Consider the following 24,713-nt stretch of genomic DNA (forward strand, 5'->3'; position numbering starts at 1 on the left):
CTGTATCATGTATTATACCTGTATCATAACTGTATCATCATGTATTATACCTGTATCATCATGTATTAAGGCACGGGCTGATTAAGGCACGGGCTGATTAAGGCACGGGCTGCTGATTTCAAGGTTTTACTGCTAACCTACAAAGCATTACATGGGCTTGGTCCAACCTATCTTTCCGATTTGGTCCTGCCGTACATACCAATACGTCGCTATGGTTACAAGACTCAGGCCTCCTTACTGTCCCCAGAATTTCTAAGCAAACAGCTGGAGGCAGGGCTTTCTCCTATAGAGCTCCATTTTTATGGAATGGTCTGCCTACCCATGTGAGAGATGCAGACTTGGTCTCAACCTTTAAGTCTTTACTGAAGACTCATCTCTTCAGTAGGTCCTATGATTGAGTGTAGTCTGGCCCAGGAGTGTGAAGGTGAATGGAAAAGCACTGGAGCAACGAACCGCCCTTGCTGTCTCTACCTGGCCGGTTCCCCTCTCTCCACTGGGATTCTCTGCCTCTAACCCTATTATAGGGGCCGAGTCACTGGCTTACTGGTGCTCTTCCATGCCGTCCCTAGGAGGGGTGCGTCATTTAGGTGGGTTGAGTCACTGACGTTATCTTCCTGTCCGGGTTGGCGCCCCCCTTGGGTTGTGCCGTGGCGGAGATCTTTGTGGGCTATACTCGGCCTTGTCTCAGGATGGTAAGTTGGTGGTTGAAGATATCCCTCTAGTGGTGTGGGGGCTGTGCTTTGGCAAAGTGGGTGGGGTTATATCCTGCCTGTTTGGCCCTGTCCGGGGGTATCATCGGATGGGGCCACAGTGTCTCCCGACCCCTCCTGTCTCAGCCTCCAGTATTTATGCTGCAGTAGTTTGTGTCGGGGGGCTAGGGTCAGTCTGTTATATCTGGAGTATTTCTCTTGTCTTATCCGGTGTCCTGTGTGAATTTAAGTATGCTTATCTCTAATTCTTTCTTTTTTTCTCTCTATTTCTTTATTTTCTCTCTCGGAAGACCTGAGCCCTAGGACCATGCCTCAGGACTTTCTGGCCTGATGACTCCTTGCTGTCCCCAGTCCACCTGGCCGTGCTGCGGTTCCAGTTTCAACTGTTCTGCCTGCGGCTATGGAACCCTGACCTGTTCACCGGACGTGCTACCTGTCCCAGACCTGCTGTTTTCAACTCTCTAGAGACAGCAGGAGCGGTAGAGATACTCTGAATGATCGGCTATGAAAAGCCAACTGACATTTACTCCTGAGGTTGCAACCTGTTGCACCCTCGACAACCACTGTGATTATTATTATTTGACCCTGCTGGTCATCTATGAACATTTGAACATCTTGGCCATGTACTGTTATATTCTCCACCCGGCACAGCCAGAAGAGGACTAACCACCCCTCATAGCCTGGTTCCTCTCTAGGTTTCTTCCTAGGTTCTGGCCTTTCTAGGGAGTTTTTCCTAGCCACCGTGCTTCTACACCTGCATTGCTTGCTGTTTGGGGTTTTAGGCTGGGTTTCTGTACAGCACTTTGTGACATTAACTGATGTAAGAAGGGCTTTATAAATACATTTGATGATTGATATTAAAGCTATCGTCATGTATTATACCTATATCATGTATCTTAACTGTATTATCATGTATTAAACCTGTATCATGTAGCATAACTGTATCATCATGTATTAATTGTATCATGTATTATACCTGTATCATCATGTATTAATTGTATCATGTATTATAACAATCATGTATTATACCTGTATCATAATATATTAGAACTATCATCATGTATTATACCTGTATCATAATGTATTATAACTATCATGTATCATAACTGTATCATGTGTTAACTATCATGTATCATAACCACCATGTATCACAACTATCATGTGTTATAACTGTATTATACCTGTATCATAACTATCATGTGTTATAACTGTATTATACCTGTATCATAACTATCATGTATTATAACAGCAGGCTGTAGGTTAGGTGTTACTGAAGTTGCAAAAGGGGATGTCGCCTCATCCAGGCTCCTGAGTCCAGAATAGACCAGAGAAGTAGACAGACCAAATTAATCCCCAATACAGGGCATTGAAATGATCAGCACTGAAACACTCATACTTAGTTTAATCTTCATGTTTATGGATTCAAGAACAATAATGTTGCAGAAATGCATGAAGAGTAATGTACCCACAATGCACAGTAATCAGACATAGGTGCTCAAACATGTGTTACGGAAGTTTCCTCCTCCTCCTCTCACGTCTGAGTTGTTTCCCCGAGTTCAGTACAGTCCTCCATGGATACAGAGCTAGAGGGGAGGATAGACAGAGGAGTAGAGAACTCGCTAATGTCTGAAGGCACAATATTTCTCCAGCAGATAATCCAGTATGTGTGTGTGTATACTGATCACTTTATATTCCAGCTCAGGCCAGAGCCTTCAGAAGTATTCATACCACTGTGACTTATTCCACATTTGGTTGTGTTGCAGTTTAAATTCAAAATGGATTAAATAGATAATTTTTCCTCACCCATCTACACACAATTATCACATAATGACAAAATGAAAACATGTTTAGCCATTTTTGCAAATGTATTGAAAATGAAATACAGAAATGTCCAAAAAGACTCATAGCTGTAATCGCCGCTAAGAAGCTGCTACAAATCAACAATCAGTGTTTTGCACATCTGGATTGTACAATATTTGCCCATTATTCAAGCTCTGTCAAGTTGATTGTTGATCATTGCTAGACAGCCATTTTCAAGTCTTGCCATAGATTTAAGCCAATTTAAGTCAAAGGTCACGTAGGAACATGCAATGTTTGTCTTTGTAAGTTAACTCCAGTGTATATTTGTCCTTTCTGCAGTCAGCATGCCAATTGCACGCTCTCTCAACTTCAGACGTGTGGCATTGTGTCGTGACAAAACTGCATATTTTAGAGTGGGTTTTTATTGTCCCCAGCACAAGGTGCACCTTTGTAATGAATGACCATGCTGTTTAATCAGCTTCTTGATATATCTGTCAGGTGGATGGATTATCTTGGCAAAGGGGCAGCAAGTAGCCTAGTGGTTAGAGCGTTGGACTAGTAACCAAAAGGTTACAAGATCGAATCCCTGAGCTGACAAGGTACAAATTCTGTCGTTCTGCCCCTGAACAAGGCAGTTAATCCACTGTTCCTAGGCCGTAATTGAAAATAAGAATTTGTTCTTAACTGACTAGCCTAGTTAAATAAAAAATAAAAAGGAGAAATGCTAACTAACAGGGATAAAAAAAAAACACACAAAAAAAGCTTTTTGTGTGAATGGATCATTTCTGGGATCTTTTATTTCAACTCATGGAACCAGCACTTTACATGTTGTGTTTATATTTTTGTTCAGTGTAAATAAAAATGAGCAAAACAGGTCAGAAAACTACCTGAAAAAAGGAATCATTAAAAAAATCAAAAAATTATATCTTTGGCTCTCATTCATCACCCCCCCCCCTCTCCTTTCTACCCCAAAAAAACACAGTAGTCAACGGCTTTAGGATAAATAATTTACTGCTGTTACACCATCAATATATATTCACACTCAGTCACCAGGGAGAAGTAAAAAGCAATACCCCTCCCCCCTCCTTCCACTTCCAGAAATACACACCAAAAAGAAAAACTGTCCATATTTAATATTGCTTAAACAACCTAAAAATCCCTTGGCTAGCACAGCAGTATAGCCTGAACCTGGGCACCTCTTACACACCAAGACACACCACACACACACACACACTTACACAATAACGCACACCAATATGATAACTAATCAATATGTTAATATGGAAACGTGTCCCAAGTGTATAGTGTCATGCAGACCTTATATCCACTTAGACCCTATCGGATCACATATAGATTCCTGTAGGCCTAACATTTACATCCCAGACCTTAGTCCTTTCTATGGCCATTCCATATATTTGGTGGGATGGCAAGGCAATGATGTGTAGACTTTTCTCCACGTCATCCTGTGGTGGAGCCAACGTTACGTCATTTACGCTGGCAGTCCAATTCTTATCTTTTACCCAATAATTGGCAAAATATGAATTAGGTGGCAAAAGATCAGAACTGGGCTGCCTGTGTAAACGTAGCCAGAGGACTCCTGAAAGACACCCGTCATAGAGACGAACGTTCAGGTGTCCACAATGGATCATGGCGGACAGGTAGGTGTGACAGAACCCACACACACACACTTCAGGTGAGACAAATCACACACAGACACACAGACACACACACACACAGACACACACACACACACACACAGACACACACCCCCCTCAGGTGAGACAGAACACACACACACACACCTCAGGTGAGAGAACACACACACACGCCTCAGGTGAGACAGAACACACACACACACCTCAGGTGAGACAGAACACACACACACACCCCCCCCCCCCCCCCCCCCCCCCCCTCAGGTGAGAGAACACACACACACGCCTCAGGTGAGACAGAACACACACACACACCTCAGGTGAGACAGAACACACACACACACACACACACACACAAACACACACACACCCACCCACACCCACACCTCAGGTGAGACAGAACACACAGTCCGCTTCCCAAATGGCTCATAGGTCTCTGTTCAAAAGTAGTGCACTATAAAGGGAATAAGGTGCAATTTGGGATGCAAGCGTATATATAACTCATATCTAAAGGTACTGTACTACCGTATCCAGGCAGGGACAAGGTTACAATGTGATTGGATGTTGTGTTTTGATGAAGAGGAAGTGGTGAGAGAGACACAGAAAGAGAGACACAACACTGTCTTCTGTCCTGTCCAAACTAACACCTCACCTGTATCAGAGGTTGCCCATCAATCCTACAGCTGTCTTTTCTAATATGGATGTCAACTGTGTTAGAAGATATTTATATTTTTATTGGCTGATAAAGTCCTGTAATGAGATAACAAGCAAACTGCAGGAACAGAAAACCACTTGGATTTGGATATCTGAGTGAATCGAGAGGCAAAAGTTTAAGCCTTGAGGAGGACCAGAAAGTGAAGAATCACTATATCATTTTTGTTATCTGTAACAGGTGAAGGGAGGAGAGAGGGGGAGAGACATGGGAGTCATTTAACAGGTGAAGGGAGGAGAGAGGGGGAGAGACATGGGAGTCATTTAACAGGTGAAGGGAGGAGAGAGGGGAGAGACATGGGAGTCATTTAACAGGTGAAGGGAGGAGAGAGGGGGGAGACATGGGAGTCATTTAACAGGTGAAGGGAGGAGAGAGGGGGGAGACATGGGAGTCATTTAACAGGTGAAGGGAGGAGAGAGGGGGGGAGACATGGGAGTCATTTAACAGGTGAAGGGAGGAGAGAGGGGGAGACATGGGAGTCATTTAACAGGTGAAGGGAGGAGAGGGGGGAGTCATTTAACAGGTGAAGGGAGGAGAGAGGGGAGAGACATGGGAGTCATTTAACAGGTGAAGGGAGGAGAGAGGGGGAGAGACATGGGAGTCATTTAACAGGTGAAGGGAGGAGAGAGGGGGGAGACATGGGTGTCATTTAACAGGTGAAGGGAGGAGAGAGGGGGGAGACATGGGAGTCATTTAACAGGTGAAGGGAGGAGAGAGGGGGGAGACATGGGAGTCATTTAACAGGTGAAGGGAGGAGAGAGGGGGGGACACATGGGAGTCATTTAACAGGTGAAGGGAGGAGAGAGGGGGGAGACATGGGAGTCATTTAACAGGTGAAGGGAGGAGAGAGGGGGGAGACATGGGAGTCATTTAACAGGTGAAGGGAGGAGAGAGGAGGGAGACATGGGAGTCATTTAACAGGTGAAGGGAGGAGAGAGGGGGAGACATGGGTGTCATTTAACAGGTGAAGGGAGGAGAGAGGGGGAGAGACATGGGAGTCATTTAACAGGTGAAGGGAGGAGAGAGGGGGAGAGACATGGGAGTCATTTAACAGGTGAAGAGAGGAGAGAGGGGGGAGACATGGGAGTCATTTAACAGGTGAAGGGGGGAGAGACATGGGAGTCATTTAACAGGTGAAGGGAGGAGAGAGGGGGGAGACATGGGAGTCATTTAACAGGTGAAGGGAGGAGAGAGGGGGAGAGACATGGGAGTCATTTAACAGGTAAAGGGAGGAGAGAGGGGGAGACATGGGAGTCATTTAACAGGTGAAGGGAGGAGAGGGGGGAGTCATTTAACAGGTGAAGGGAGGAGAGAGGGGGAGAGACATGGGAGTCATTTAACAGGTGAAGGGAGGAGAGAGGGGGAGACATGGGAGTCATTTAACAGGTGAAGGGAGGAGAGAGGGGGGAGACATGGGAGTCATTTAACAGGTGAAGGGAGGAGAGAGGGGGGAGACATGGGAGTCATTTAACAGGTGAAGGGAGGAGAGAGGGGGAGAGACATGGGAGTCATTTAACAGGTGAAGGGAGGAGAGAGGGGGGGAGACATGGGAGTCATTTAACAGGTGAAGGGAGGAGAGAGGGGGGAGACATGGGAGTCATTTAACAGGTGAAGGGAGGAGAGAGGGGGGAGACATGGGAGTCATTTAACAGGTGAAGGGAGGAGAGAGGGGGGAGACATGGGAGTCATTTAACAGGTGAAGGGAGGAGAGAGGGGGAGAGACATGGGAGTCATTTAACAGGTGAAGGGAGGAGAGAGGGGGGAGACATGGGAGTCATTTAACAGGTGAAGGGAGGAGAGAGGGGGGGAGACATGGGAGTCATTTAACAGGTGAAGGGAGGAGAGAGGGGGGAGACATGGGAGTCATTTAACAGGTGAAGAGAGGAGAGAGGGGGGGGAGACATGGGAGTCATTTAACAGGTGAAGAGAGGAGAGAGGGGGAGACATGGGAGTCATTTAACAGGTGAAGAGAGGAGAGGGGGGAGTCATTTAACAGGTGAAGGGAGGAGAGAGGGGGAGACATGGGAGTCATTTAACAGGTGAAGGGAGGAGAGAGGGGGGGAGACATGGGAGTCATTTAACAGGTAAAGGGAGGAGAGAGGGGGGAGACATGAGACATGGGAGTCATTTAACAGGTGAAGGGAGGAGAGAGGGGGGAGAGACATGGGAGTCATTTAACAGGTGAAGGGAGGAGAGAGGGGGGAGAAACATGGGAGTCATTTAACAGGTGAAGGGAGGAGAGAGGGGGAGAGACATGGGAGTCATTTAACAGGTGAAGGGAGGAGAGAGGGGGAGAGACATGGGAGTCATTTAACAGGTGAAGGGAGGAGAGAGGGGGAGACATGGGAGTCATTTAACAGGTAAAGGGAGGAGAGAGGGGGGGAGACATGGGAGTCATTTAACAGGTGAAGGGAGGAGAGAGGGGGAGACATGGGAGTCATTTAACAGGTAAAGGGAGGAGAGAGGGGGGGAGACATGGGAGTCATCTGGGGAGCTGTCGGAGTAACAATGCTGGTGGAGTAAACTTTTCTGGCTAGACCTTCTGGTCTGGTGATCAATATGGAGAGTTTCCCCAAGATGTCAGGGGGCAAAGTGAGTGAAAATTGTGCTTGATGAGGTGAGCGGTAGTGCGTGTGTGTGTATACCTGTATGCTCTGTGTGAGAGAGTGCATCAGGGGTACTCTCAGGTGTGTGTTCAATGTGGTTTCTGTTGTCCGAGCCTAGTGCGTGTGTGTGTGTGTGTGTGTGTGCGCGTGCGTGTATGAGGTGTTAAGATGCAGAAGGCTTGCTGTAGTCCTCCACTCCAGTGATGGTGGCCTTGCAGAAGAAACAGTCCTTGTTGTTCATCAGGTGCTGATTTATACACGCTCTGGGGGGGACAGACAGAGAGAGAGAGACGAAGGTTACAGCCATGCGTGGTGTGTGTGTGTGTGTGTGTGTGTGTGTGTGTGTGTGTGTGTGTGTGTGATAAATGATCTGTGGGGGACAGAGAGAGACTCATACTTGGTACTTCTCAATCACACACATTTGGGGTGGCAGACGCTCAAGGACAGAATCCATATTTGTCTGTCGTCCGAATAGATGACAACATTTGGGATGAATCAACGCAAGGTAGCAGGAGTGCCATGGTAGCAGGAGTCCCATGGTAGCAGGAGTCCCATGGTGGCAGGGTTACCCATGGTAGCAGGAGTCCCATGGTAGCAGGAGTCCCATGGTAGCAGGAGTCCCATGGTAGCAGGAGTCCCATGGCGGCAGGAGTCCCATGGCGGCAGGAGTCCCATGGCAGCAGGAGTCCCATGGTAGCAGGAGTCCCATGGTGGCAGGAGTCCCATGGTAGCAGGAGTCCCATGGTAGCAGGAGTCCCATGGTAGCAGGAGTCCCATGGTGGCAGGAGTCCCATGGCGGCAGGAGTCCCATGGCGGCAGGAGTGCCATGGCGGCAGGAGTCCCATGGCGGCAGGAGTGCCCATGGCAGCAGGAGTCCCATGGTGGCAGGAGTCCCATGGTAGCAGGAGTCCCATGGTAGCAGGAGTCCCATGGTAGCAGGAGTCCCATGGTAGCAGGAGTCCCATGGTAGCAGGAGTCCCATGGTAGCAGGAGTCCCATGGTGGCAGGAGGCCCATGGTAGCTGGAGTCCCATGGTAGCAGGTGTCTCATGGTAGCAGGAGTCCCATGGTAGCAGGAGTCCCATGGTGGCAGGAGTCCCATGGTAGCAGGAGTCCCATGGTAGCAGGAGTCCCATGGTAGCAGGAGTCCCATGGTAGCAGGAGTCCCATGGTAGCAGGAGTCCCATGGTGGCAGGAGTCCCATGGTAGCAGGAGTCCCATGGTAGCAGGAGTCCCATGGTAGCAGGAGTCCCATGGTAGCAGGAGTTCATGGTAGCAGGAGTCCCATGGTGGCAGGGTGTCCCATGGTAGCAGGAGTGCCATGGTAGCAGGAGTCCCATGGTAGCAGGAGTCCCATGGTAGCAGGAGTCCCATGGTAGCAGGAGTTCCATGGTAGCAGGAGTCCCATTGTAGCAGGAGTCCCATGGTAGCAGGAGTCCCATGGTAGCAGGAGTCCCATTGTAGCAGGAGTCCCATTGTAGCAGGAGTCCCATGGTAGCAGGAGTCCCATGGTGAAATATATTATGTACCAATTATGCAATAACTGATATCTGATGATATCTCAGCACTTTGAGATATCGGCTGACGTAAAAAGGGCGATATAAATACATTTGATTTGGTTTGATAAGCATGACTGTGTTCCTGCCAATCAGCCTCGGTAAATGCTCTCCCTTTCAGTACCCATTGGGCCAATGGGAATATTTAATAATGCAATGAATATATGTCATATCATTTCACATTTCTATACATAATGAATACATAATACACTATTAAAATAAACATTGTGTTAAAATATACACCAGTGCTAGAGGACTGAGCTCAGAACAACTAGTGTGTCAAATTGGTTTAACATAGATATAATATTTAATATATATAACATATATATATCTATGGCTGGGAATTTCGCTAGAAGGTTTATCAACATTTCCCAATTAAAACATTCATGCCATTACATTATACATTCCATTACGTCCTGCAGTAAAGTGATAGCATGAGAGGCATTGAGATGAAGAGAAGTCTGTCACCACATGTTCATTATCTAAATGGATGATGCTGTTAATGCCTTTAAGTAACAGAGCAGAGTGCTGTGTGTACGTAATGGATGGAGGGGGGGGGGCTGGGGACATGATCTGTTGTTGTTGACATGATTTTGGGGATGTTTTTTAAAATTTTTTTTATTCATTCTATTCAAAAAATGTATTTTGCCAAGTGGCCTAAGGCATTGAGAACAAATGATATTTTACAATAAAGTCCTAGTTGGTCAAAAGGTGAAAGATCAGACAAAAAGTGACAATATATTTTAAAAACAAAAGGCTGATGATGGTAACTTACTTGCAGGACTTGTGAGAGCAGGGTTTGAAGACAGCAGAGATGGAGTGTGCATAGCAGATAGGACACAGGTCTTCCTCACTGGTGGGCTGGGGGGGAGAGTGACCGTTAGATAGAGATAAAAGACTAACAGCCTACACAGTTTGTACTGTAAGTGTACAGTACTAGGCCCTCTCTACTGGTGTCCCCCAGGGCTAGGTACTAGGTCCTCTCTACTGGTGTCCCCCAGGGCTAGGTAGTAGATCCTCTCTACTGGTGTCCCCCAGGGCTGGGTGGTAAGTCCACTCTACTGGTGTCCCCCAGAGCTAGGTCCTCTCTATAGGTGTCCCCCAGGGCTAGGTCCTCTCTACTGGTGTCCCCCAGGGCTAGGTCCTCTACTGGTGGTCCCCAGAGCTAGGATCGCTCTACTGGTGTCCCCCAGGGCTAGGTACTAGGTCCTCTCTCAACTGGTGCCCCAAAGAGCTAGCCAGTAGGTCATCTCTACTGGTGTCCCTCAGGGCTAGGTACTAGGTCCACGCTCAACTGGTGTCCCCAAGGACTAGGTGCTAGGTCCTCTACTGGTGGCCCTCAGGACTAGGTACTAGGTCCTCTACTGGTGGCCCTCAGGACTAGGTACTAGGTCCCCGCTCAACTGGTGTCCCCAAGGACTAGGTGCTAGGTCCTCTACTGGTGGCCCTCAGGGCTAGGTGCTAGGTCCTCTACTGGTGGCCCCAAGGACTAGGTGCTAGGTCCTCTACTGGTGGCCCTCAGGGCTAGGTGCTAGGTCCTCTACTGGTGGCCCTCTGGGCTAGGTGCTAGGTCCTCTACTGGTGTCCCCAAGGACTAGGTGCTAGGTCCTCTACTGGTGGCCCTCAGGGCTAGGTGCTAGGTCCTCTACTGGTGGCCCTCAGGGCTAGGTGCTAGGTCCTCTACTGGTGGCCCTCAGGGCTAGGTGCTAGGTCCTCTCTCAACTCTCTCCTTTCGGCAAATATGACCACAACTCCATTTTGCTCCCTATAGGCAGAAACTCAAACAGGATGTAGCCTTGCTAAGGACTATTCAACACTGGTCTGACCAATCGGAATCCACGCTTCAAGATTGTTTTGATCACGTGGACTGGGATATGTTCCGGGTAGCCTCATGGAATATCAACATATACACTGATTCGGTGAGTGAGTTCATCAGGAAGTGTATAGGAGATGTTGTAGCCACTGTGACTATTAAAACCTACCCTAACAAGAAACCGTGGATACATGGCAGAATTTGCACAAAACTGAAAGGGTGACCATGGCAAGGTGACTGGGAATGTGGCCGGATACAAACAGTGTAGCTATTCCCTCCGTAAGGCAATCAAACAGGCAAAATGTCAGTACAGCGACAAAATGGAGTCGCAATTCAATGGCTCAGACACACCTTTGCCCGCTTTGGGGATAATACAGTGCCCGCTCCCAAGGAATGTGGTCTCTCCTTCTCCGTGGCCGACTTGAGTAAAACATTTAAATGTCTTAACCCTCGCAAGGCTGCCGGCCCAGACGGCATCCCTAGCCACGTCCTCAGAGCATGCGCAGACCAGCTGGCTGGTGAGTTTACGGACATATTCAATCTCTCCCTATCCCAGTCTGCTGTCCCCACATGCTTCAAGATGGCCACCAAAAGTGTGCAAATCTGTCATCAAGGCAAAGGGTGGCTACTTTGAAGTGTTTAACACTTTTTGTGGTTACTACATGATTCCATATGTGTTATTTCATAGTTTTTCATAGTCTTCACTATTATTCTACAATGTAGAAAATAGTACAAATAAAGAAAAACCCTTGAATGAGTAGAAGTGTCCAAACTTTTGACTGGTACTGTATATCTAAATGACATGTTGAAACAACAGCATGGCTACAAACAGATACTTCCTAGCCAAAGGCAACAACTACTAAGGGCAATAAATCTACCACCAGTGCATAACTAGGAATACCTAGGCTATAGAATGTTACAGCAGACTAATACATATAGAGGAAGGCTTGAGGTGATGTTGGAATAAACATCCATATAATTACTATGGACCGTAATAAGCTGATTTATTTATGAGGGAGGATGGGGAGGGGAGAGGAGGGAAGAGGGAGGACCAGGGTAAAGAAACGAGCTAAGTTAGTTGTGTCCAGGACTTGAACTGGAACGGTTAAGTCTTTATATTTACATTCCATATTCATTATATTTTATAGCCGATAATGCTAAAAGAGATACCAGACTCAATTAGACAAACATTTGAGGTGCCGTTACTCTGAACTAGTGAGGACTAGCCCAACTCAAGCATTGATAGTTTCCATAACGACACACCGTTCCTTATAAAAGTTAACCGGCTGCACCATTGAGAGCATCGCGACTGGCTGCATCACCGCCTGGTACGAGCTCCCTGCCATCCAGCACCTCAATATCAGGTGGTGAGCACGGCCTACTACATCACTGGGTGGTGAGCACGGCCTACTACATCACTGGGTGGTGAGCACGGCCTACTACATCACTGGGTGGTGAGCACGGCCTACTACATCACTGGGTGGTGAGCACGGCCTACTACATCACTGGGTGGTGAGCACGGCCTACTACATCACTGGGTGGTGAGCACGGCCTACTACATCACTGGGTGGTGAGCACGGACTACTACATCACTGGGTGGTGAGCACGGACTACTACATCACTGGGTGGTGAGCACGGCCTACTACATCACTGGGTGGTGAGCACGGCCTACTACATCACTGGGTGGTGAGCACGGCCTACTACATCACTGGGTGGTGAGCACGGCCTACTACATCATTGGGCTCCCTGCCATCCATCACCTCAATATCAGGTGGTGTAGGAGGAAGGCTAAAAACAATACTCCAGCCATCCAAGACAGTCTGTTCTCTCTGCTATCGCACAGCAAGCAGTACCAGAGCACCAAGTCTGCTAACTGCTAAATAGCTAATCAAATGGCTACCTGGACATTGACTCTTTTACACTAACTCTCCTGCAGTGACTCCATGTACACACACTGGACTCTACAAACAAATACTTACACTGACAACCCAAAAGGTCCTAACCTGTTCCAGAGCGCTGAGGAGCTCAGACTGGGGCGAAGGTTCACCTTCCAACAGTACAACGACCCTAAGCACACAGCCAAGACAATGTAGGAGTGGCTTCGGGACAAATCTCAGAATGCCTTTGAGTGGCTCAGCCAGAGCCCAGACTTGAACCCGATCGAGCATCTCTGGAGAGACCTGAAAATATCTGTGCAGCAACGCTCCCCATCCAACCTGACAGAGCTTGAGAGAATCTGCAGAGAAGAATGGGAGAAACTCTCCAAATACAGGTGTGGCAAGCTTGTAGCGTCATATCCAAGAAGACTCAAGGCTGTAATCGCTGCCAAAGGTGCTTCAACAAAGTACTGAGTAAAGGGTCTGAATACTGATGTAAATGTAATATTTCAGTTGATTAATTTTAATTGCAAAAATGTCTACAAACCCTGCTTTTGCTTTGTCATTATGGGGTATTGTGTTGTCATTATGTGGTATTGTGTTGTCATTATGTGGTATTGTGTTGTCATTATGTGGTATTGTGATGTCATTATGTGATATTGTGATGTCATTATGTGGTATTGTGATGTCATTATGTGGTATTGTGATGTCATTATGTGGTATTGTGATGTCATTATGTGGTATTTACATTTACATTTAAGTCATTTAGCAGACGCTCTTATCCAGAGCGACTTACAAAATGGTGCATTCACCTTATGATATCCAGTGGAACAACCACTTTACAATAGTGCATCTAAATCTTTGTGATGTCATTATGGGGTATTGTGTTGTCATTATGGGGTATTGTGATGTCATTATGTGGTATTGTGATGTCATTAATGTGGTATTGTGATGTCATTAATGGGTATTGTGATGTCATTAATGGGTATTGTGATGTCATTAATGGGTATTGTGTGTAGATTGACGAGAAAAAACAACTAATCAATTTTACAGTAAGGCTGCAACCTAACAACCTAACAACCTAGCAACCTAACAACCTAACAACCTAGCAACCTAACAACCTAACAACCTAGCAACCTAACAACCTAGCAACCTAACAACCTAGCAACCTAACAACCTAGCAGCCTAGCAACCTAACAACCTAACAACCTAGCAGCCTAGCAGCCTAGCAACCTAACAACCTAGCAACCTAGCAACCTAACAACCTAGCAACCTAACAGCCTAGCAACCTAGCAACCTAACAGCCTAGCAACCTAACAGCCTAACAACCTAGCAACCTAGCAGCCTAGCAGCCTAGCAACCTAGCAACCTAACAGCCTAACAGCCTAACAACCTAGCAACCTAACAGCCTAACAGCCTAGCAACCTAGCAACCTAGCAACCTAACAACCTAGCAACCTAACAACCTAACAACCTAACAACCTAACAGCCTAACAGCCTAACAACCTAGCAACCTAACAACCTAGCAACCTAACAACCTAGCAACCTAACAGCCTAGCAACCTAGCAACCTAGCAACCTAACAGCCTAGCAACCTAGCAACCTAACAAAATGTGGGAAAAGTCAAGGGGTCTGAATACTTTCCGAAGGCACTGTAATACAAATCTAGAATGAGCTTGTCCTCCCCCCATCCAAATCTTAACCAGAAGCGGGGGGAAATAATAAACTAACCTAAGATCACATTTTGTTGTGTTACAGCCTGAATTTAAAAAGGATTAAATAGACATTTCATGTCACTGCTCTACAGACAATACTCAATAATGTCAAAGTGGAATTATGTTTTTAGAAAGTTTCCCTAATTAATAAAACATTTAAAGCTGAAATGTCTTGAGTCAATAAGTGTTTAGGCAAACCTAAATGAGTGCAGGAGTAAAAATGTCACATAATAAGTTGTATGCACTAACTCCGTTTTGCAACAAAAGTGTAACAATTTTTTTTAAACTACCTCATCTCTGTACCCCACACAATTATCTATAAGGTCCCTCAGTCGAGTAACGAATTTCAAACACATATTCAACCAAAAAGACCAGGGAGGTTTCCAATGCATCGTAAAGGGCACCTAGTGTACAACCATTCTGTAAATTAGATATTCACTTTCAATACATTTGAAAACATTTCCAAAAACATGTTTTCACTTCGTCATTATGGGGTATTGTGATGTCATTATGGGGTATTGTGATGCCATTATGGGGTATTGCTTTGTCATTATGGGGTATTGTGATGCCATTATGGGGTATTGTGATGTCATTATGGGGTATTGCTTTGTCATTATGGGGTATTGTGATGTCATTATGGGGTATCGTGTATATCAATTTTGAATTCAGGCTGTAACACAACACAATGTGGAATAAGTCAAGGGGTATGAATACTTTCTGAAGGCACTGTACATTCTACGGGAGATATTCTTCCCAACGCCTCACACTTGACTTGCTGTGCATGATTAAATAGATTTTTCTTAAAGCCCATAGCTACCACTTCCCTTTGCACAAATGTATCACATCTTTCTGAAGACACATTTCAGTTGAATGCATTCAGTTGTACAACTGACTAGGTATCCCCCTTTCCCTTTCTTAGAAATGATAATTCTCCTCTGGTAATGTTGTGTATGACTGGAGAGGAGTGTACTGAAGGAGGTGGGGCAGACAGAGATTACTACATCACACAGAACAGTAACATTCACAGAGTACAGTAGAATAACATTCACAGAGTACAGTAACATATTCACACAGTACAAAAACATTCACAGAGAACAGTAACATTCACAGAGTACAGTAACATATTCCACACAGCCACACAGTCAACATCATTCACACAGTCACACAGTACAATAACATTCACAGAGTACAGTAGAATAACATTCACACAGTACAGTAACATTCACAGAGTACAGTAACATTCACAGAGTACAGTAACATTCACAGAGTACAGTAACACATTCAGAGTACAGTAACATATTCACACAGAACAGTAACATATTCACACAGTACAGTACAATAACATTCACAGAGTACAGTAGAATAACATTCACAGAGTACAGTAGAATAACATTCACAGAGTACAGTAGAATAACATTCACACAGTACAGTAACATTCACAGAGTACAGTAACATTCACAGAGTACAGTAACATTCACAGAGTACAGTAACACATTCAGAGTACAGTAACATATTCACACAGAACAGTAACATATTCACACAGTACAGTACAATAACATTCACAGAGTACAGTAGAATAACATTCACAGAGTACAGTAGAATAACATTCACAGAGTAAAGTAACATATTCACACAGTACAGTAACATTCATTCACCTTGAAGGTTTAATCTTTTAGGCAGGGTGCTTTGAACAGACTCAGCGTTTGAGAATGTAAATGTTATTGAGAAACACCCTGTGTGGAGTTCAGAGGTTTCCTCCATCCCCTATCCTTCTTTATACGGAACACTTCTCTCTCCTCCTTTAATAAACCACCTAGAGAACGCAGCAGATTAGAACACGTAGTGTCTTCTAAATGGAATGGAGAGTTCCGTGCTGCAGAGGCAGAGATATGATTCAGAGGGCTTAGTGGGGAAGAGATGTGTGTGTTTATGGGTAGCTTAACAGAAAACCTCCCATCCATTTTGTTGGGGAGTGGCTCTACGTGATATATATTCCTCCCTCCTCTCCTCTCCAGTCAAGTCAAGAGGATATGTCCCAAAATGGCACCCTATTTCCCTATCTAGTGTGCTAAATCGTCCCATAGGGCTATGGAGAAATTAGTGCACTATATAGGGTGAGATTTGGGATGGAAGTCAGAATGTGCTGATCAGACACAACGCAGTCGTGCTTTACAGAAAGATATCACAGCAGCAGTAGAAGCAGTGCCTTTCCAGAAAGATATCACAGCAGCAGTAGAAGCAGTGCTTTCCAGAAAGATATCACAGCAGCAGTAGAAGCAGTGCTTTCCAGAAAGATATCACAGCAGCAGTAGAAGCAGTGCTTTCCAGAAAGATATCACAGCAGCAGTAGAAGCAGTGCTTTCCAGAAAGATATCACAGCAGCAGTAGAAGCAGTGCTTTCCAGAAAGATATCACAGCAGCAGTAGAAGCAGTGCTTTCCAGAAAGATATCACAGCAGCAGTAGAAGCAGTGCTTTCCAGAAAGATATCACAGCAGCAGTAGAAGCAGTGCTTTACAGAAAGATATCACAGCAGCAGTAGAAGCAGTGCTTTCCAGAAAGATATCACAGCAGCAGTAGAAGCAGTGCTTTCCAGAAAGATATCACAGCAGCAGTAGAAGCAGTGCTTTCCAGAAAGATATCACAGCAGCAGTAGAAGTAGTGCTTTACAGAAAGATATCACAGCAGCAGTAGAAGCAGTGCTTTTCAGAAAGATATCACAGCAGCAGTAGAAGCAGTGCTTTTCAGAAAGATATCACAGCAGCAGTAGAAGCAGTGCTTTACAGAAAGATATCACAGCAGCAGTAGAAGCAGTGCTTTTCAGAAAGATATCACAGCAGCAGTAGAAGCAGTGCTTTCCCGAAAGATATCACAGCAGCAGTAGAAGCAGTGCTTTACAGAAAGATATCACAGCAGCAGTAGAAGCAGTGCTTTTCAGAAAGATATCACAGCAGCAGTAGAAGCAGTGCTTTTCAGAAAGATATCACAGCAGCAGTAGAAGCAGTGCCTTTCAGAAAGATATCACAGCAGCAGTAGAAGCAGTGCTTTCCAGAAAGATATCACAGCAGCAGTAGAAGCAGTGCTTTCCAGAAAGATATCACAGCAGCAGTAGAAGTAGTGCTTTCCAGAAAGATATCACAGCAGCAGTAGAAGCAGTGCTTTACAGAAAGATATCACAGCAGCAGTAGAAGCAGTGCTTTCCAGAAAGATATCACAGCAGCAGTAGAAGCAGTGCTTTCCAGAAAGATATCACAGCAGCAGTAGAAGCAGTGCTTTACAGAAATATATCACAGCAGCAGTAGAAGCAGTGCTTTACAGAAAGATATCACAGCAGCAGTAGAAGCAGTGCTTTCCAGAAAGATATCACAGCAGCAGTAGAAGCAGTGCTTTCCAGAAAGATATCACAGCAGCAGTAGAAGCAGTGCTTTCCAGAAAGATATCACAGCAGCAGTAGAAGCAGTGCTTTACAGAAAGATATCACAGCAGCAGTAGAAGCAGTGCTTTACAGAAAGATTTCACAGCAGCAGTAGAAGCAGTGCTTTTCAGGCTGACTGCCTGCCTGCCTGTGTGTGTGTGGTCTCGGGTCAACGATAACGCTAAATGTTAACGATTACAACTTTGGGCCACAGGGACTATTGTACAGCCTGCTTGGATGAGCACAGAGACCCCCTTTCTCTCCTCGATTAAGGCTCTTCAATGGGCACGCCTTCCTTCAGTAATTAGCTCATCCAAGGGAGGGAAGGGAGAGGAAGGGAAGTGGGAGGTGAAACAGGTTAGCTCCATCAGATATAGTAAGAGGGGGAGCTGAAACAGGTTAGCTCCAACAGATATAGTAAGAGGGGGAGCTGAAATAGGTTAGCTCCAACAGATATAGTAAGAGGGGGAGTTGAAACAGGTTAGCTCCATCAGATATAGTAAGAGGGGGAGCTGAAACAGGTTAGCTCCAACAGATATAGTAAGAGGGGGAGCTGAAACAGGTTAGCTCCAACAGATATAGTAAGAGGGGGAGTTGAAACAGGTTAGCTCCATCAGATATAGTAAGAGGGGGAGCTGAAACAGGTTAGCTCCAACAGATATAGTAAGAGGGGGAGCTGAAACAGGTTAGCTCCAACAGATATAGTAAGAGGGGGAGCTGAAACAGGTTAGCTCCATCAGATATAGTAAGAGGGGGAGCTGAAACAGGTTAGCTCCAACAGATATAGTAAGAGGGGGAGCTGAAACAGGTTGGCTCCATCAGATATAGTAAGAGCTCCATTGTTGTCTAGTTGTAAGGGAAGTGAACCCACAGTGGTAATTCTGCTTCCTGTCTCCAATAGACAAGGCGATAGAAGTACTAGTACCTTCAACAAGTTGCACTCACAAAGAGAGATTGAAGCAGGAGGAGGTCTATTTAAGTTGACTGCCTGTGTGTATGGTGTCCCGGTCCGTGTCAAGGATAACGTTAAATCTTAAAGTTTACAACACCGGGCCATCGGGAGTCAATTAAGCCTGTTTCAATAGGCTTACCTTCCTTTAGTAATTATCTCATCAAAGGGAAGGGGAGGGAGGGGAAATTCAAGCACACCATTTTGACGAGCACTTAAATGGGTAACTAGTATGGGAACTAATGCAGGTGAACTTAAAACTCTGAAATCCTGATGTCACAGTTGTCTCAGAGCCTCAGAAACTTCCTATCTGAACTGTACTTAAGAGTGTTACTTCTACTCTCTGTAAGTACCATTGTTGTATCACTCTAAAGGAAGTGAACTGAAAGTGGATATTTAATATGTCAATGCTACTGCCGATGGGACACAGTCTGAATGTGTTGATCAGAGACATCGCAGCAGTGCTTCTCAGGCTGACTGCATCTGTATGTGATGTCCAGGTCTGGGTCAAGGGTCAAATCAAAATTGTATTGTTCGCGTACATATATTCTGCAGAATGCTTGTGTTTGTAGCTGTAACAGTGCAGTATACCTAACAATACAGACAAATTAAAAACATTTAAATAACGTAATTAAGAAATATCAGAATGAGCAATGTCAGGAGTACGTATTCAGACTCTTTGACAATTTTCCACATTTTGTTATGTTTCAGCCTTATTCTAAAATGGATTAAGTTGTTTTTTTCCCCTCATCAATCTACACACATTACCCCATAATGACATCACATTACCCCATAATGATATCACAATACCCCGTAATGACATCACAATACCCCGTAATGACATCACAATACCCCGTAATGACATCACAATACCCCATAATGACAAAGCAAAAGTTTTTAGAAATGTTTGCAAATGTATTAAAAATAAAAAACAAATATCACATTTACATCAGTATTCAGACCCTTTACTCAGTACTTTGTTGAAGCACCTTCGCCAGCGATTACAGCCTTGAGTCTTCTTGGGTATGACGCTACAAGCTTGGCACACCTGTATTTGGGGAGTTTCTCCCATTCTTCTCTGTCAGGTTGGATGGGGAGTGTCTCTCCAGAGATGTTCGATCGGGATCAAGTCCGGGCTCTGGCTGGGCAACAAGGACATTCAGAGACTTGTCCCGAAGCCACTCCTGTGTCGTCTTGGCTGTGTGCATAGGGTGTCGTCCTGAGCAAGTTTCCATCAAGGATCTCTCTGTACTTTGCTCTGTTAATCCTTCCCTCGATCCTGACTAGTCTCACAATCCCCGACACTGAAAAACATCCCCACAGCATGATGCTGCCACCACCATGCTTCACCGTAGGGATGGTGCCAGGTTTCCTCCAGACGTGACGCTTGGCATTCAGGCCATGTTCACATTATTAAAGTGAAGTGTTTAATGACTGTGTAAAATGAATACAAAATTAAATGCAACATGCAACAATTTCAAAGATTTTACTTAGTTACAGTTCATATAAGGAAATCAGTCAATTGAAATGAATTCATTAGGCCCTAATCTATGGATTTCACATGACTGGGAATACAGATATGTATCTGTTGGTCATAGATATCATAACATAAAGGTAGGGGCGTGGATCAGAAAACCAGTCAGTATCTGGTGTGACCACCATTTGCCTCATGCAGTACGACAGATCTCCTTCACATATAGTTGACCAGGCTGTTGATTAGGGCCTGTAGAATGTTGTCCTACTCCTCTTCAACGGCTGTGTGAAGTTTCTGGATATTGGCGGGAACTGGAACATGCTGTCGTACATATCGATCCAGAGCATCCCACACACGCTCAATGCATGGGGACATGTCTGGTGAGTGTGCAGGCCATGGAAGAACTGGGGCATGTTCAGCTTCCAGGAATTGTGTGCAGATCCTTGCGATGTGGGGCAGTGCATTATCATGCTGAAACATGAGCTGATGGCGGTGGATGAATGGCACGACAATGGGACTCAGGATCTCGTCACGGTATCTCTGTACATTCAAATTGCCATCGATAAAATGCAATTGTGTTTGTTGTCCGTAGCTTATGCCTGCCCATTCCATATCCCCACCACCACCGGGCACTCTGTTCACAACGTTGACATCAGCAAACCGCTCGTCCACATGACGCCATACAAGTGGTCTGTGGTTGTGAGGCCGGATGGGCGTACTGCCAAATTCTCTAAAACGACGTTGGAGGCGGCTTATGGTAGAGAAATGAACATTCAATTCTCTGGCAACAGCTCTGGTAGACATTTCTGCAGTCAGCATTGCACGCTCCTTCAAAACTTGAGTCACCTGTGGCATTGTGTTGACAAAACTAAGCATTTTAGAGTGGCTTTTTAATGTCCCCAGCACAAGGTGCACCTGTGTAATTATCATGCTGTTCTATCAGCTTCTTGATATGCCACACCTGTCAGGTGGCTGGATTATCTTGACCTCAAACAAATTTGTGGCCAAAATATGAGAGTAATAAGCTTTTTGTGTGTATGGAACATTTCTGGGATATTTTATTTCAGCTCATGAGACATGGGACCAACACTTTACATGTTGTGTTCATATTTTTGTTCAGCGTACATAGGGCAGCAGTCTCTAAGGTGCAGGGTAAAGTATGGTTAATGATTACAGCACTGGGCCACCGGGACTCAACAAAGCCTAGATGAACGGGCTCACCTTCACCAATTAGCTCATCAAAAGGAGGGAAGAAATTGAAGGGATGTGAGAGGAAATGTCTACTGATGAGCAGGCCACACCATGGGACCAGACCACACCATGGGACCAGACCACACCATGGGACCAGACCACACCATAGGACCAGACTAGCAGACCACACCATGGGACCAGACTAGCAGACCACACCATGGGACCAGACCACACCTTGGGACTAGACGAGCAGACCACACCATGGGACCAGACCACACCATGGGACCAGACTAGCAGACCACACCATGGGACCAGACTAGCAGACCACACCATGGGACTAGACTAGCAGACCACACCATGGGACCAGACCACACCATGGGACTAGACTAGCAGACCACACCATGGGACCACACCATGGGACCAGACCACACCATGGGACCAGACCACACCATGGGACCAGACCACACCATGGGACCAGACTAGCAGACCACACCATGGGACTAGACTAGCAGACCACATCATGGGACCAGACTAGCAGACCACACCATGGGACCAGACTAGCAGACCACACTATGGGACTAAACTAGCAGACCACACCATGGGACCAGACCACACCATGGGACCAGACTAGCAGACCACACCATGGGACTAGACTAGCAGACCACACCATGGGACCAGACTAGCAGACCACACCTTGGGACTAGAATAGCAGACCACACCATGGGACTAGATGGGCAGACCACACCATGGGACTAGATGGGCAGACCACACCATGGGACTAGATGGGCAGACCACACCATGGGACTAGATGGGCAGACCACACCATGGGACTAGATGGGCAGACCACACCATGGGACTAGATGGGCAGACCACACCATGGGACTAGATGGGCAGACCACACCATGGGACTAAACTATTTGACATAAACAGTTGACATTTGTGAGTTTTATTGACAAACGTCAACAACAACAAAAAATATGGGCAGCCAAAGTAAAAATTGTATCCTTCTAACAACTCTGGTGTAGCTTGTGAGCCCTATCAAAAGTAGAGCACTAAATAAGGAATAGGGTGCCAATTGGGATGTACACACAGGAAGACATAACATATTGTTACAGCACCTAAAAAACTACTTCACACAATGGAAGTACTGTACATTAGATTACAATTAAAATTGCATGACTGTTGGTGCTTGGATTTAACCTACATGTGTCCAAAATGGCACACTATTCCCTATAGGCCCATAGGGCTTTGTCCAAAAGTAGTGCACTATGTAAGGAATAGAGTGCAATTTGGGACGCACTCAGTGTATATTGTACATGGGCTGAAGGAAAGTTCTGGAAATTGGAGTCAGCATTTCTAGCTAGGTACAGAGTAATGAAGTGCAGTCCAATTCATTTGACAGTCATGTTGATGAACTGTAATTGTAACTGCAACGACTGGAGCCCCGCAATAATAAAACAAGCTGAAAGTCACAACATGGCAGAGACTCCGTTTCTCTCCCCTCCCTCTCTCTCTCTCAGACCTTAGAACCCCCTCTCTCTATCCCTCTCAGCCAGCCCCTGGGGCGGGTCTGAGAGAAGGAGAGAAAGAGAGATAGAAAGGAGAGCGAGAGATGGAGGGAGCGAGAGAGAGAGGGTTGGGGGAGAGAGAAAGAAAGAGAGAGAAAGAGAAGCAAGGACCTCGACATGACAGCCACACATATTGCCCAGGTTGTGAGCAGAACTAACCTCTACAGCCAACCCATCCATCGACCTCCGAGGCATTCACTAGATGCTCAAACCTAATGGTCATCTGCCATAGGCCTAAAGAACAGGAACCCAGACTTCACCAAGGAAATCAGAAAGACATTGTCATCCTACAAGAAACATGGTAGTGAGGAGACGGACCCACTGGTTGCCCTCTAGGTTACAGAGAGCTGGTAGTCCCATCCACCAAACTACCAGGTGTGAAACAGGGAAGAGACTCAGGGGGTATGTTAATTTGGTACAGATCCGACCTAACTCGCTCTAAATTAATCAAAACAGGAACATTTCACATATGGTTAGAAATTAATAGGGACATAATCTCAACAGAGAAAAATGTCCTCCTGTGACTTCCTATATCCCCATAATAGAATCCCATACTTTAACAATGACAGCTTCTCCAACCTGGAGGGGGAGATCAACCACTTCCAGGCCCGGGGACATGTACTAGTCTGTGGCGACCTAAATGCCACAACTGGATAATAACCTGACACTCTCAGCACATTCTATCCCCTTGAACACAATCCTAGACATACAGCGCCTTCACGAAGTATTCACATCCTTGGATTTTTTTCCACATTTTATTGTATTACAGCCTAAACTTGGAATTATATTTTAGGAAATTTGTATAAATGAATTTAAAAAAATGAAAAGATGAAATGTCTTGAGTCAATAAGTATTCAACCCCTTTTGTAATGGCAAGCATAAATAAGTTCAGGAGTAGAGCTCAGAACAGAACTGATTGGTTCTCTACTGGACACCCTCAAACCCCATAATAACCCCTTAATAACCCCATAATAACCCCATAATAACGCCATAATAACGCCATAATAACCCCATAATAACCCCATAATAACCCCATAATAACCCCATAATAACCCCATAATAACCCCATAATAACCCCATAATAACCCCATAATAACCCCATAATAACCCCATAATAACCCCATAATAACCCCATAATAACCCCTTAATAACGCCATAATAACCCCATAATAACCCCATAATAACCCCATAATAACCCCATAATAACCGGCCCGCTGCCCTCCCTAAATCATGGCAATGAACAGTTCAGCAGACGGTTAGGCCTCCATAACTGGCTACGAGACTAATACATGTGGTTAACATGTACTGTCAATGTTGATACCTTCTGGAATCAAAGCTTGTTTAATAAGGAGAATGGGATCCACCCAAATCATTTGGGTTCCTGGATCCTTTCACAGCATTATAAGGCTGTGTTGAGACAATGACTTATCAATGACCCAAACCCAGCCCAGTTAATCCCTACCATTGTGACACTGAGTGATCATACAGCTTCAGCAAATGTACATTATCCCAGGGGCGTTGGAAGACAATGTAAGTCCCTCTAACTGCCCCGAATGCCTCTGCTGATCCTACAGCTATTGTCTGCAGTAATCATGTGCCAATGAACCAGAGTTATACTGTTAGCACTGAGGCGGTGTGCCCTAGTAGGAAGTCCACTGTGTGCAGCTCACCCTGCACTAA

The 24,713-nt window shown here is 45.6% G+C and overlaps 1 protein-coding gene across 1 annotated transcript in view; it reads right to left on the minus strand.

The window, feature by feature from the left end:
• Positions 1 to 3,503: 3,503 nt before the first annotated feature.
• rnf123 (ring finger protein 123) overlaps positions 3,504 to 24,713 on the minus strand; it is a 274,648-nt gene continuing 253,438 nt past the window's right edge. Inside the window, exons 37-38 of the mRNA XM_014168342.3 lie at positions 9,811 to 9,896; positions 3,504 to 7,743 (exon numbers count right to left, since the gene is read on the minus strand). Of these exons, the coding sequence (XP_014023817.1) occupies positions 7,644 to 7,743; positions 9,811 to 9,896 (186 nt within the window). The 3' untranslated portion in view covers positions 3,504 to 7,643. The remainder of the gene's footprint in view (positions 7,744 to 9,810; positions 9,897 to 24,713) is intronic.

Source organism: Salmo salar, chromosome 22 (genome assembly GCF_965601325.2).
Source record: "Salmo salar chromosome 22, fSalSal1, whole genome shotgun sequence".
NCBI classification, from domain to species: domain Eukaryota; kingdom Metazoa; phylum Chordata; class Actinopteri; order Salmoniformes; family Salmonidae; genus Salmo; species Salmo salar.